We start from the raw sequence: 15,479 nt of genomic DNA, 5'->3' as shown, positions 1-15,479 counted from the left end.
GTCCCGGCTTCCACAATATTAACCCAGTGTGAAGGCGTCAGTGAGATGGACCATTCCTGGCCACATTCACTTGTCCACGTGTTTGTGGTTAGGCTGTCCTTCCCACTAAATGCACTGGGGAGGGCACAGGTAATGTTTTGGTATGCGCGCTTGTGTATAAGGCGCACCGGGACAAATAGGGGCGGCTGGGGACCGTTTATGGACACCCGGCCACCCCCACGCAGCTGGGGACTGTGCGTGGGCACTCGGCCACGGGGCGGTTGGGGACTGAGTATGGACACCCGGCCGCCCCCTGGCGGCTGGGGACCAAGCGTGGACACCCGGCCGCCGGGCGGCTGGGGACTGAGTATGAATTCCAGGCTACCGACGCAGCCATGACGTGGTGGCCAGATTCCACCTCCACATGCCTAAAAGGCCCAATTTCAAGTGCAAGCAAGCTAGCAGTATGGTATTGCAGCCTGGGGGTGGGTGGGTGGCAGGCTGCATACTTGCGCTTGTATTGCAAGTTATGGGGGAGGTACAATTGAACACTGCCCTGGGACAAGGACTTGCACGGGGACAGTTGCAAGTCTGCATCTTCTGATGCGGCAAGGATCACTTCTGATGGGCACACTTTTAGGCAGTGACCTGGGTGTCAGAGATGCTTCCAGGGGTCTTCCCCATGCTGTTTCCATGTCTTTTTAGCACTGTATGCATGTGTCACACAGCACATGGCCATATAAGGTTGTAAAATGTTAAAATGACATTTCCCGGTGAATGCATTTGTCACGGTTGAAAGCAATACAAACGTGCAAAAACGCATAAAAAATGCTACTTGTGAACATAGCCCAAGGTGTGGAGGAGTATTTTTGTTTTTGGTTATTTATTTTACCTTATACACAAGTCTACCCTGGAAAGGATGTTCCTTAACCCCTTTCCGACCTGGTCAGTAATAGTACGCACCAGGTCGGGAAGGCCGGTTCAGCAGGGGCTCCGGCGGTGAGCCCGCACTGAAGTGAGCACATGTCAGCTGATTATTGGAATCGCAATCCACCCGCGGCTGTTAACATGTTAAATTTCTGACAGTGGCATTTAACTCGCGCTTCCGGGAGTCCTAAGCCCCGCCCATCAGTGACCCTGTCACGTGATCGCAGGTCACCAATGGGTGGGCATGACAACTCAGGGTCTGCAGCAGACGCTAGTGGTTGTCATGTCTCAATTGCTATGAGCGCCACCTAGTGGTCAGCGCTCATAGCAAGTGAGCATTTCTCCTGCATACAAGTGATCTGCTCATCGCTTGTATGCAGTAGAAGCAATCAGACAACTGCTGCTTCTAGTCTCCTCTGGAGACTATAGAAGCAAGCAGAAAGTGTAAAAAAAAAGTTTTTTAAAAAATAAAAAATATATAAAAGTTTAAGTCACCCCCCTTTCGCCCCATTCAAAATAAAATATATATATATATAAAAAAAAAAACACATACACATATTTGGTATCGCCGCGTTCAGAATCGCCCGATCTATCAATATAAAAGAAGAATTAATACAATCAGTAAACGGCGTAACGAGAAAGAAATTTTAAACGCCAGAATTAAGTTTTTTTGGTCGCTACAACTTTGCAATAAAATGCAATAACGGGCGACCAAAACATCGGATCTACCCCAAAATGGTATCAATAAAAACGTCAGCCCGGCATGCAAAAAATAAGCCCTCACCTGGCCCCAGATCCCGAAAAATGGAGAAGCTAAGGGTCTCGGAAAATGGCGTCATTTTTTTTTTTTTTTTTTAGCAAGCTTTGGATTTTTTTTTCACCACTTAAATAAAAAAGAACCTATACATGTTTGGTGTCTATGAACTCGTAACGACCTGGAAAATAATGATGGCAGGTCAGTTTTAGCAATCTGTGAACGTGGTAAAAAAAGGACCCAAAAAACAACTGTGGAATCCCATTTTCCAGCACACAATATGGTAAAACCAGTGATGGTGTTTAAAAGTACAACAAAGCAAAAAATAAGCCCTCACATGGCCATATTGAACGAAAATTAAAAAAGTTCTGGCTCTGGGAAGAAGGGGAGCAAAAAAGGAAAACACAAAAACAGAAAGACCCATGGTCGTTAAGGGGTTAACATATTTCACAGGAAAGCACTTTCACTTTCGTTTTTGAACGTTTTATTGTGAGCCTGTAAAAGTGGCTTAATACCTCTGACCACGTTGTTGACAGCAGTGACCTGGGGGTCAGAAATGCTTCCAGGGGCGATCCCCATGCTGTCCCCATGTCATTTGAGCACTGTCACTATCGTTTTGGGCACTTTTTAGGCTTTCTACAGACTGCCGGGGGTGCCGCCGCAAAAATGTTCGTGTCTCCCATAGACTACCATTGGGCTCGTTGCTCGGGTAGAGCACCCGAGTATCACAGTGAGCTCGGCCCGAGCTTCGAGCACCCGAGCATTTTAGTGCTCGCTCAACACTAATTTTTATATGGTACTTCTTTTAACCCCTTCAGCTTTTTAGCTGGTATGTCTATTGCACGCAAGGCACTTTATGCATTTATTTATACGCTGTATTATAAGCATTTACTTATTAATGTATGTATATACATACAGTACAGACCAAAAGTTTGGACACACCTTCTCATTTAAAGATTTTTCTGTATTTTCATGACTTCGAAAATTGAACATTCACACTGAAGGCATCAAAACTATGAATTAACACATGTGGAATTATATACTTAACAAAAAAGTGTGAAACAACTGAAAATATGTCTTATATTCTAGGTTCTTCAAAGTAGCCACCTTTTGCTTTGATGACTGCTTTGTACACTCTTGGCATTCTCTTGATGAGCTTCAAGAGGTAGTCACCGGAAATGGTCTTCCAACAATCTTGAAGGAGTTCCCAGAGATGATTAGCACTTGTTGGCCCTTTTGCCTTCACTCTGCGGTCCAGCTCACCCCAAACCATCTCGATTGGGTTCAGGTCTGGTGACTGTGGAGGCCAGGTCATCAGGCGTAGCACCCCATCACTCTCCCTCTTGGTCAAATAGCCCTTACACAGGCTGGAGGTGTGTTTGCGGTCATTGTCCTGTTGAAAAATAAATGATGGTCCAACTAAACGCAAACCGGATGGAATAGCATGCCGCTGCAAGATGTTGTGGTAGCCATGCTGGTTCAATATGCCTTCAATTTTGAATAAATCCCCAACAGTGTCACCAGCAAAGCACCCCCACACCATCACACCTCCTCCTCCATGCTTCACGGTGGGAACCAGGCATGTAGAGTCCATCCGTTCACCTTTTCTGCGTCGCACAAAGACACAGTGGTTGGAACCAAAGATCTCAAATTTGGACTCATCAGACCAAAGCACAGATTTCCACTGGTCTAATGTCCATTCCTTGTGTTCTTTAGCCCAAACAAGTCTCTTCTGCTTGTTGCCTGTCCTTATCAGTGGTTTCCTAGCAGCTATTTTACCATGAAGGCCTGCTGCACAAAGTCTCCTCTTAACAGTTGTTGTAGAGATGTGTCTGCTGCTAGAACTGTGTGTGGCATTGACCTGGTCTCTAATCTGAGCTGCTGTTAACGTGCGATTTCTGAGGCTGGTGACTCGGATAAACTTATCTTCAGAATCAGAGGTGACTCTTGGTCTTCCTTTCCTGGGGCGGTCCTCATGTGAGCCAGTTTCTTTGTAGCGCTTGATGGTTTTTGCAACTGCACTTGGGGACACATTCAAAGTTTGCCCAATTTTTCGGACTGACTGACCTTCATTTCTTAAAGTAATGATGGCCACTCGTTTTTCTTTACTTATCTGATTTTTTCTTGCCATAATACGAATTCTAACAGTCTATTCAGTAGGACTATTAGCTGTGTATCCACCTGACTTCTGCACAACACAACTGATGGTCCCAACCCCATTTATAAGGCAAGAAATCCCACTTATTAAACCTGACAGGGCACACCAGTGAAGTGAAGACCATTTCCAGTGACTACCTCTTGAAGCTCATCAAGAGAATGCCAAGAGTGTGCAAAGCAGTCATCAAAGCAAAAGGTGGCTACTTTGAAGAACCTAGAATATAAGACATATTTTCAGTTGTTTCACACTTTTTTGTTAAGTATATAATTCCACATGTGTTAATTCATAGTTTTGATGCCTTCAGTGTGAATGTACAATTTTCAAAGTCATGAAAATACAGAAATTTTTTTAAATGAGAAGGTGTGTCCAAACTTTTGGTCTGTACTGTATATATATGTTGTAATAGAACCACATATTATATACTATCCACTTGGTGGCTACAATATAATTATTTATTATTTTTATGTCACATGAATTTTTGTAATTGTGACATACTCAGGGGTACCATTTCTAATTTATACTGGGTGAGGTGTCACTCTGTCTTGTATCCCCTCCTCTTGAATTTTAATATATTTTTGTCTTTGTAAAGTTCTATTAATAAAACTTTACGTTTTACTCTATTGGATTTATACCATCTCTGTCTTTTTGGATGTCTATGTAATTTGGCAGTACCCATTTAATGTATGTGGTCAAATATAAGCACATTAGACTGAGGTTGAATGAAAGCACTGATTTCGGGGTTTGGGTGACTATATAATGTATTTGGGGGCTTCCCGACAGATAATATCAGGGCAGAGTAGGATCTGGCATCTTGAATTTCAGAGGCTAATCAGTTTGTTCTTCCTGTGGAAAATCCTCCACTAGAGGAGTCTGGAGGCAAAGGAAAGCTGGAATATTTGTGTGTATGGGGGAGTCAGGAGAGATAGCCGTCTGCCAAATGACCGTTTAGCCAACACTTATCTCATGTGTATTGGGCAGTTAGTATTACACTGACAGGCAGTGATAATACACAGCACTACAGTAGTACAGTGCATTATCTGAGCAAGCAGAGGCTTCTGTGTTGTATGATCGCACTAAGGAGAGTTGTTTAACCCCTTAGAGCCAATTTTGACCTTATTGACCCAAGCCAAATTTTACAATTCTGACCAGTGTCACTTTATGAGGCAATATCTCTGGAACGCTTCAACGGATCCTACTAATTCAAAGATTGTTTTTAGTAACATATTGTACTTCATGATGGTGGTAAAATTTATTCAATATGACTTACATTTATTTGTAAAAAAATGGAAATTTGGTGAAGATTTTGCAATTTTCAAACTTTGAATTCTTATGCCCTTAAATCAGAGTTATGTCACATGCTTCACAGGAACTGAAGCAAGGTGGAAGGAAAAAATAAACATTTAACTTTTTTCACATAAATTTTACTTCAGACCCAATTTTTTTTTTATTTTCACAAGGCTAATAATAGAAAATGGACCACAAAATGTGTTGTGGAATTTCTGCTGAGCATGTTGATATCCCATATGTGGGGGAAAAACACTGTTTAGGCGGGTTCGGATGGGAAGGAGCATTGTTTGACTTTTTGAAAGCTAAAATGGCTGTAAATAAGACCGGACACCATGTTGCATTTGGAGAGCCCTTGATGTGACTAAAGAGCGGAACCCCCCCCCCATAAGCCCCCCCATTTTGGAAACTACACCCCTCATGGAATGTATCTAGATATGTGGTGATCACATTGAACCCCCAGGTGCTTCACAGAAGTTTAGAGCGTAGAGCAGTGAAGATAAAAAATTCAACTTTTTTAACAAAAATGTAATTTTAGCCCCAAATTTCTTTGTTTTCACAAGGGTAACAGAAGAAATTGAAGCCCAAAATTTGTTGTTCAATCTCTCGAGTACGCTGATACCCCCTATATAGAGGAAAACTATTGTTTGGGTGCATGGCAGGGCTCAGAAAGGAAGGAGTGACATTTTGGAACGCAGACTTTGATGGAATGGTCTACGGCTGTCATTTCACGTTTGGAGAGCCCCTGATGTGCCTAAACAGTGGAAATGCCCAGCAAGTGACCCCATTTTGGAAACTACACCCCTCAAGGATTTTATCCATGGGTACAGTGAGCATTTTGAACACACAGTTACTACACATAATTTGATAACGTTAGGTCGTCATACGGAAAATTTAATTTTTTTTCATAAAAATATTGTTTGAGCCCCAAATCTGTAATTTTCATGATGGATAATAGTTGAAAATGGATCCCATAATTTGTTACATAATTTATTCCGAACGCGATGATACCGCATATGTGGTCAAAAACTTCTGTTTGGGCACATGGCGGGGCTAGGAAAGGAAAGAGTGCTATTTATCTGGAATAAATTGTCAATGCCACGTCACATTTGGAGAGCCCCTGACATGCGAAAATAGAAGAAACCCCCCAGAAGTGACCCCATATTTGAAACGTTACTGCCTAAGGAATTAATCTAGGGGTGTAGTGAGTGTTTTGAACTCATAGGTGCTTCACAGAATTTTATAACACTGAAACATGGAAATTACATTTTAGTGGTAAAAATATAATTATTGTATTTGCTTCAAATTTTCAGGTACACAAGGGTTAATAGGTGAAAATGGACCCCATAATTTATCGCACAATTTCTTCTGAACACGGTGAGCCCAATATGTCATCAGAAATTGCTTTTAGGCCACATGTCAGGGCTGAGAAGGAAGGAACACTATTTGGCTTTTGGAACACAGATTTTGCTAGAATAGTTTGCGGGTGACATTTGCAGAGCCCTGAATGTGTCAGAACAGCAGAAAAACCCCAAAAGTAACCCCATTGTAGAAACTGCACCTCTCAATGAATTCATCTACGGCTGCAGTGACTATTTTGTAACATCCACGTCAGGCTTTTTCTGGAGAATTGCAAATCTGCCAGTTTAATGCCCACACATTGTGCCCCCATACAGTGTAGTGCCCCCATATATTGTAGCGCCCTCATGTAGCATAGGCCAGGCAGAGACGCCGTCCCCCTTACAGCTGCGGTCCTGCTCCAGCGTCTTCCGGTCTCCCTGCAGCTGAAGCTGGTGCACGCAGCTTCCCTGGCTCTATGCTTAGGGCGCACGCGCTCCCTCTTAAAGGGGCCGCGCGCGCCGTCCTAAAAAGTCCCCGGCCAATCACCGGAGGGCTTTCCCTATAAGAGGAACCTCCTCTAATATGGAGGTGCCCCGTGCAAGGTTGTTGCTTCAGCCCCCAGGTCCTCTGCAAGTCAGGCCTGTTCGCCAGTCTGATCTTCTGCTCAGTCCGCTAGCCTGACTTCTCATCTGCCCGACAGTCTGTCTACAGTCCAGTCCACCAATCTGTCTATGGGCTCCGCCCACCTGCTTACCTGGAAGCACCTGCCTGTTACCTGCCAGCCCGCTTACCTGGAAGCACCTGCCTGTTACCTGCCGTGCCTGCCCGCTTACTTGGAAGCACCAGCCAGCTACCTGTTGTGCCGCCAGCTTGCCTACCCGGAACACTCGCCTGACTATCTGCCTAATCAGCCGGCTTGTCTACCCGGACCACCCGTCAGCCTGCCAGCTGAAGTTCATCCACTGTACCAGTCAGTTCCTGCCTTCTGACCCGTGGGAGTCACCTGCTCTCATACAAGGTCGGTCCCAGAGTGGCACCTGAAGGAGGGGCATTTGGATTTTAATCGAGGGGGAAGAGAGCCATATCGCTTTTCAGAGTTTGTTCTACTAGTAACGTGGGAACCCCCTATTAGTTCCAGTGACAGACGATGGACCTCAGTGGGGCTGAATTTGTGCGGGATAAGAGGTTTTTATTGGTAACATTTTGGGACACATCATATATTTTTTGATCGCTTCCAGAATAAGGCTGGGATCACAAACTTGTGCTCAACGCTGAGCACTTACCGTGGGATCTCCGTGTAAATTCCACAAATGTGATTCGTACGAAACCCTTAATAGACCCACCCACCATAACGAGGCAGATGGAGACACTTTGCGCTACGTTTGGCATTTGCTCCGGTGGTATCCATCTTTTTAGGCGTGCACAGATCTGTGGTCGCCCACACTTGTGTGCTAAAAAGATGCCTAAAATAATGGGACACCACTGGTACAGAGGCCAGTCCAAAGTGACTCCATCGGCCTCATAAGTGAGTGGTTCCGTCCGGGGTTTTATCTGAATCTCGTTTTTAGGGAATTTACACGGAAATCTCGACATAAGGTCTCAGTGGAGAGCGCAGGATAAATGTGAGTGGAGCCTTATTCCGATTTTTGTAAGGTAGAATGAACAAAGACAGCAGTACAAGAATAGTTCATATTTTTATTTTTGCACCGTTTTCCGTTTGGTATAATTGATTAGGTGGATTTATTCTTCTGGTCGGTGCAATTACAGCGACACCAGATTTATATTGTTTTGTTGTTTTTTTTTTCAAGGTTTTACTGCTATCACAGAGTAAAAATGCTTTTTTATAAAAACAATTGTTTTTTTGTTGCCATATTCTGAGAACTGTAACTTTTTTATTTTTTGGCAAACAGAGCTGTATGACGGATTATTGCTTGTGGGACGAGTAACAGATTTTTTCTGGTACCATTTTGCACATATTTTTTGATCGCTTTTTATGCAGATTTTTCAGACATAAAATGACCAAAAACCAAAAACAGCAATACAGTAATTTTTTGCACCATTCGCTGTGCAGTAAAAGTGATTAGACTGATTTGTTCGGTACGATTACAGCTATACCATATTTATGTTTTTTGTGCTTTGTTATTTTTACAGACTAAAAATAATATTTTACAAAAATGAATTTGTTTTGGCCATATTCTGAGAGATGAAACTTTATTTTTTTTGCCGAATGAGCTATATTAGGGCTATTAGCTATATTAGGGCTTGTTTTTTTGCAGTTTGGTGTTTTCATTTTTACAATTTTTGTTACATAACTTTTTGATCGCTAGTCAGTATGATCAATAAGCGATGTTTTGGCGTGAATTTATATATTTTTTTACGGTGTCCGCGAAACAGAATAAATAAAATGCCAGTTTTATAGAGCGGGTCATTCCGGACGCAGCAATAACAATTGTGTGTACTTTTTTTTGTTTATTTTTGTTGTATGACAATTGCTGCGTTTTAAATGGCGAAGCGGCCTTTCGTGATTTGTGTGCGTTTTTTTAGAGTTTTTTACATATTTAATTTCACTGTTTTTCACTGTGAGACATATATAATTTTTATTTTTTATCACTGGTCTCATACACTGCCCCATTTACCCAACCCCATTTACAAGGAAAGAAATCCCACTTATTAAACCTGACAGGGCACACCTGTGAAGTGAAAACCATTTCCGGTGACTACCTCTTGAAGCTCATCAAGAGAATGCCAAGAGTGTGCAAAGCAGTCGTCAAAGCAAAAGGTGGCTACTTTGAAGAACCTAGAATATAAGACATATTTTCAGTTGTTTCACACTTTTTTGTTAACTATATAATTCCACATGTGCTAATTCATAGTTTTGATGCCTTCAGTGTGAATGTACAATTTTTATAGTCATGAAAATACAGAAAAATCTTTAAATGAGAAGGTCTGTCCAAACTTTTGGTCTGTACTAATATTATATATATATATATATATATATATATATATATATATATATATATATATATATATATATATATATATATAAATAATTACAGTTGTGCTCAGAATGGATATTGGTTGGGTGAAACAATTTATTGTCAAACTACTGTGTTTTCTCTTTTCAAATCTTAAATGACAACCAAAACCATCCAAATGACCCTGATCAAAAGTTCACATACCCCAGTTCTTAATACCGTGTATTGCCCCCTCTAACATCATTGACAGCTTGAAGTCTTTTGTGGTAGTTGTGGATGAGGTTCTTTATTTTCTCAGAAGGTAAAGCTGCCCATTCTTCTTGGCAAAAAGCCTCCAGTTCCTGTAAATTCCTGGGCTGTCTAGCATGAACTATGCGCTTGAGATCTCCCCAGAGTGGCTCAATGATATTGAGGTCAGGAGACTGAGATGGCCACTCCAGAATCTTCACTTTGTTCTGCTGTAGCCAATGACAGGTCAACTTGGCCTTGTGTTTTGGAACGTTGTCATGTTGGAACATCCAAGTACGTCCCATGCGCAGCTTCCGGTGAGATGAGTGAAAATTTGCCTCCAGTATTTGCTGATAACGTGCTGCATTCATCTTTCCTTCAACTTTTACCAAGTTTCCTGTGCCTTTGTAGCTCACATATCCCCAAAACATCAGCGATCCATTTCCGTGCTTTACAGTAGGAATGGTGTTTGTCAGGGAAATATTAATGTCAGGGACATATTAACAGAATATTAGCAATTGGGAAATGCGAGTAATTTGCTGCTGGACCCTACTAAGGGGCCTGGGGGCCTGAGGAAAAGGCTGAAATGGATGGGAAGAGCCTGGAGAATGTGCCTGCACGCATTTCTGACTCACAAATGGTTTCTGGGAATAAGTTTGTTGCAGTATTACGCCACTTTTACAGACACACAAGAAGAACAACCAAACCTAACCTAAATTGCATTTAACAGGCCAAAAAGTTTAAGAAACAGTTTTTCCTGCACAATCACTTGTATATAAGGCTAATAAACCGGATAAACCAAAAAAATATCCCTTTTAGCCTTTGTTCACACATACTGTTGTGGTTTTTTTTCGCCTTTTACAATTGGGAGGGCCCTGACTTATACATTTTGTAGGTCCCTCTGTCATACATCATTGTTAGTTCGCTATTCTCCAGCACTTTACAAGCACAGCTAGAACGCACCAGTAGGTGCACCCCCACAAGGATGGGTTGGAGAAGCTTCTCCAAATGGCTCAGAGATTTTGATTGTCAATATTCCCAAGATTATATAGGAAGAGAAGACTTCTTGATACTGTACTACTTGGTCCAGTGCAGAATGTGCATCGTATTTCCAAAAATTACTCCTGGGGGCTGTGTTATAGGTGCAGGGAGATTCCTTGACAAGGGCCTCCCTTGTCAAACATTATCTACGATGGAGTACTGTAGTAGTTTTGGCCCTCAATTCATGTTTTCAGAGGGCCGTCAGTCGGTCATCAACAAGTCAGTGTTAATTTCTATTGCATATGTATCCCCTCTCTGTCACAATGTGGCACAACCTGTGACAAGGGCCTCCAATGACAAATATTAGTTTGGTAGGACCACTGTACATTCCAGATTTGTTCACTGCACAATGTGCATAGCGTTTGTAAAAATTAGCCCTATGGGCTGAGTCATGGTTGACGCAGGAACCATCATCCCAAGGGCCTCCAATCACAAATAGTAGTTAGGCTGGAGTAGGAATACTGTCCTGGTTTGTCCATTGCACAATCTGCATAGGGTTTGTAAAAATTAGCCCTATGGGCTGAGTCATGGTTGACGCAGGAAGCCACCATCCCAAGGGCCTCCAATCACAAATAGTAGTTAGGCTGGAGTAGGAATACTGTCCTGGTTTGTCCACTGCACAATGTGCATAGGGTTTGAAAAAATTAGCCCTATGGGCTGAGTCATTGTTGACGAAGGAAGGAATCTGGTTTTTATGGGAAGGGGGTGACGTTAACAGCAGTAGCATGAATCTGCATTTTTGGTGAAGGTGGGTTGGCTTGCTGTCATCTGGAGGGATTACAAACTGTGGAGATATCCAGTCCTTGTTGAATTTAATCAGGGTAAGTCTCTCTGCATTTTTCGTGGAGAGGCGTGTGCGCCTATCAGTGATGATTACCCCAGCGGAACTGAAAACACGCTCAAACACCACACTAGCAGCCGGGCAGGCCAGCACCTCCAAGGCATATAAGGAGAGGTCGGTTCAAGTGTTCAGTTTAGACACCTAATAATTAATGGGAACTGAAGCGTCAGAAAGGACGCACATATGGTCACTTCAGTAACCCTTGACCATGTTCTGCAACTTATCCCTCCTTGGCATTGTTACAGGCACAGATAGCCCTTGCTGTTGTGCTGGTTTACTGAAAATAGCCCAATTTGTGCCCATGTTCCTCCACCTCCATTGGAGCCGGTGTTCGTCTCTCTCCCCATTATCCCTTGGTGTAGAAAAGAGCTGGTACCTCTGCCACCAGCATTGTTTGAGGGTGATGTTTTCAGCAACTGATCTACAACGGCCCTCTTAAACGATTCCATTGTAAAACTCTTTGGTGACTCCAAAAGAAGAGAAGGAAATTTCTCCTTGTACCGTGGATCGAGAAAGGTGGCCAAGCAGTATAGGTTGTTTGATAAAATATGTATCACGCGAGGGTCTTGCCACAGACACTTACACATCAACTGTGCCATGTGGGCCAAGCTGCAAAAAAGGCAAATGTTCCGTGTCCCCAACAGTAGAAAAAGTACCCATCCTCTCCTCACGCTGACTCGCCTCCTCCTCCACCTCCTCTCCAGCCCATCCAGCCAGGACAGACCTGAAGCTTGGGTTGGGTGTCCCCTCTGTAGCATTACGAGCCCCCTCGGTAGCACAGAAAAACAAGTCCTCTCCCTCCTCATCTTCCTCCTCATCACCCATTGTTGCCTCAGAATATTGAGTGGGCTGGGTAGTAACACCCATTGGGAAATCTGGCTCCATACCAACATGCTGGGCACTCAAAGCTTCCTCTTTGAGATTATGCAGTGATTGTTTCAAGAGACACAGCAGCGGGATGGTTATGCTGATAATAGCCTGATCACCGCTCACGAGGTGTGTGCAGTACTCAAAGTTGAAGGGGAAGCGAGACTGGCAATCGATGGGCTTAGACCCAAAAAGTCGCCAGGTCTGGATGGCTTAACATCCGAGTTCTTTAGGACCTTTAGGGACCCTTTAGTCCCTCTCTTGACTCAGGTGTTTAATGAGTGTCTCTCCTTGGGCACTCTTCCGAGATCATTAAGGAGGTCAGCTTTGATCATTTTGTTGAAGGGTAAAGATCCGTCACGCATTGAGAATTGGCGTCTCATAGCACCTCTCAATGTGAGCAGGAAGTTTTTGGCTAAGATACTTTTCAACAGGCTGGTGAAGTTTGCACCCCGGCTCCTTTCAAAGGCTCAGCACTGTTGCATTCCTGGCTGTAGCACTTTTACTGCTGTTCTTTTTGTCAGAGAGGCCATGGAGCAAGGCAGGGCAGGCCTTTGGAAGGGGTTCTTGCTGACCATGGATCAGGCAAAAGCATTTGATAGGGTTAACCATGAGTACCTCTGGTCCATTCTTGAGGTATGGTCTGCCTGGAGGGTTTGTGGACTGGCTTAAGACCTTGTATGCAGGGGCTGAGACTTTCCCTCTGGTAAATGGGTGGATTGGACAACCTTTCAGGGTAGGATCTGGTGTCCATCAGGGCTGTCCTCTTAGCCCTTTGCTTTACGCCTTTGCAGTTGATCCCTTTCTCAGAAGGATCGATTATGGATCGTTGGCAGGGGTGCGGATGGGCAGGGCGGCGCCGGAGGCTATCCTGAGGGTAGTGGCCTACGCGGACGATGTCACAGTCTTTGTTTCTTCGCAAGAGGACGCAATAGTGATGATGTTAGAAGTGGAGCGCTACTCTGAGGCATCCGGGTCCAAGGTCAACCAGGATAAGTGTGAAAGTCTCTGGCTGGGAGGCGGAGAACCCGGGTTTGATCTTCCGGACACCCTCCCTGAACCCCAAGAACACGCCAAAGTTCTGGGCACCGAATTCAGCAAGGGTGATTACCTCATGAAAAACTGGGAAGGCAGAATCAAAGGTGTCGCCCAAAGAGTGGACCAATGGAAGGGTTGGTCTTTGACCCTGAGGGAAAGGGTTGGCCTTTGCAAAGCTTTCCTGCTCCCCTTGCTAATCTACCTGGGCAGCATCTTTGTCTTGTCAGAGCCTCTTTGTACATGGGTCTACAGTCTGTTCTTTCAGATGTTACGGGGGAATAGACTGAACCTAGTCAAGCGGGAGGTCACTTACCGCACGAGGAGACTAGGTTGGTTGGATATGGTGAGCTCCGTGGTGTTCCTAGTGAACACCTTCTTGAACGTTAACATGGCAAACCTCTAGATGGAGAGGGCTCCTCTGTGGGTATTATCCTGCAAGGGATGGTTTCAGCCTTTCTTCCAGGAATGGGAGACAGGGGGAAGATTGATGGATCTTCGCACACCGCATGGGCATCTCCCGGCTTATGTTACCCCGGTTCGGAAAATGATCCAGATCCACCGGTGGGGTCTGGGAATGTGGGAGGTGAGGTCCCTCCCGAGGAAACTCCTCGATAGGAGGGTCTTGCTTTCTCATTTTCAGAGTCCATTGGTCCTCAAGGACTGCCCAAGTCGGGATCTGGAGGTTGGGTTGCATTTGTTAAATACTAGCAGGATCCCCAGGAAGTACTGGGACTTGACTTGGCGCTGCCCCCGTGAGGCTTGTGCTAACATGCTGGAAAGCATGAAGCACTTCCTGCTTCATTGTCCCTTTAATACAGAGGTGTACAACAGGGTGGGAGTTTACATTGGTTACTCTGTCCTATGCCGGGTGGGCCTATGGAGCGTTCGGAGACCTTGGGAGAAGGGACCGAACCATTTCAGTGGTCAGGTATTTCACGCGGAATGCACAAGTTTTAGTTTCGATGGAGTATGAAAGACTGGGTGCCCGGAGGGCGGCCCGTCTCTGGAGGGGCTTTTCCTTCAGGGTGCCTTAGTCCGGTAGTACTCCTATATCCTGATGGTGGGCTGATGTCTTCCCACCCTAGATTTTTGTTTTGTATTTATGTCTCCTGAATAGAAGGTTTTCAAGCATCGAACTTGAGCCTTGGATGGTGAGTATGTAGGTTGCCTTTGCCCTGGCCTCTGCTGAAGTTGGTATGGCAGATGCTACAGACTACAATGTTTTTCTCGGAAGGACTTTCAGAAAAAAAATTCCACACAGCAGCTGAACGCCCCCTTGCCCTGACTTGGCGCACAGCGAGGGTGCTCTTGGGAACAGTTGACCCAGTTCTTACTCTGGTCAAACCACGACCGCTTGGTGCCTGTGTTGGTGCTACATATCCATCTTCCTCTGTGTTGCTGTCATGGCTATGCATGCCAACGGTCCAGGTCGGATCAGTGGACTCATCATCGACCACCTCATCTTCCATCTAATCCTCCTTCCCAGTTGACATTGTAGGCTGACTTGATAGCAACTGTGTTTCATCATTAGCCTCCACCTCTGGAGACAAAAAATGACGTTCCGTCAAGTGGCTTTCTTCTGGCCGTAAGGTCCTCAAATGTTTGAGCATCAACGCATGCCACCTTCTCTTGTCCCTCTTCAATGCTGCACGGTGATAGTCCAGAGCCAACCAAAGGATACGTACCAAACAGATCCTCGGAGTGGCCAAGCTTAGGGTCATATGTCTCCTGTGACTGATAATGGCTGGAGGAAGGAGAACCAGCTTCAGGATTGGATGGGCCAGTCTTCTGTGTATCCACAGTAGACTGTGTGGTCGTGGAAGATTTGTTGCTTCTTGATAAATGCGTAGAGGCCTTGTCTGCTATCCACGACAGAATCTGCTCTCACTCTTCTGGCTTCCACACACGTTTACGTTCCAGACAGGGAAATTTTTCCAGGAACATAGTGAATGCATCAAGCTTCTTCTAACCTGACACAGAGTGCCTTCTCGCGCACCACTGAAAACACCACGTCCACGTCCCTTAACAACAGGCTTTTTTGGCATT

General features: G+C 44.5%; 2 protein-coding genes and 1 pseudogene across 2 annotated transcripts in view; 1 reads left to right on the top strand and 2 right to left on the bottom strand.

Annotated features, from left to right (window-relative positions):
* Nucleotides 1-15,479, top strand: part of LOC141270587 (gastrula zinc finger protein XlCGF66.1-like) — a 445,723-nt gene that overhangs the window by 157,559 nt on the left and 272,685 nt on the right. The window lies entirely within an intron of this gene.
* Nucleotides 1-15,479, bottom strand: part of LOC141270556 (uncharacterized) — a 123,050-nt pseudogene that overhangs the window by 42,327 nt on the left and 65,244 nt on the right.
* Nucleotides 9,121-15,479, bottom strand: part of LOC141270586 (gastrula zinc finger protein XlCGF66.1-like) — a 41,249-nt gene continuing 34,890 nt past the window's right edge. Inside the window, exon 6 of the mRNA XM_073680670.1 lies at nucleotides 9,121-9,240. Within this exon, the coding sequence (XP_073536771.1) occupies nucleotides 9,211-9,240 (30 nt within the window). The 3' untranslated portion in view covers nucleotides 9,121-9,210. The remainder of the gene's footprint in view (nucleotides 9,241-15,479) is intronic.

Source organism: Phyllobates terribilis, unplaced genomic scaffold (assembly GCF_046119375.1).
Source record: "Phyllobates terribilis strain yellow unplaced genomic scaffold, ASM4611937v1 Scaffold_5__5_contigs__length_657084704, whole genome shotgun sequence".
Lineage (NCBI taxonomy): Eukaryota > Metazoa > Chordata > Amphibia > Anura > Dendrobatidae > Phyllobates > Phyllobates terribilis.
This window is presented reverse-complemented; position numbering and strand designations above follow the sequence as displayed.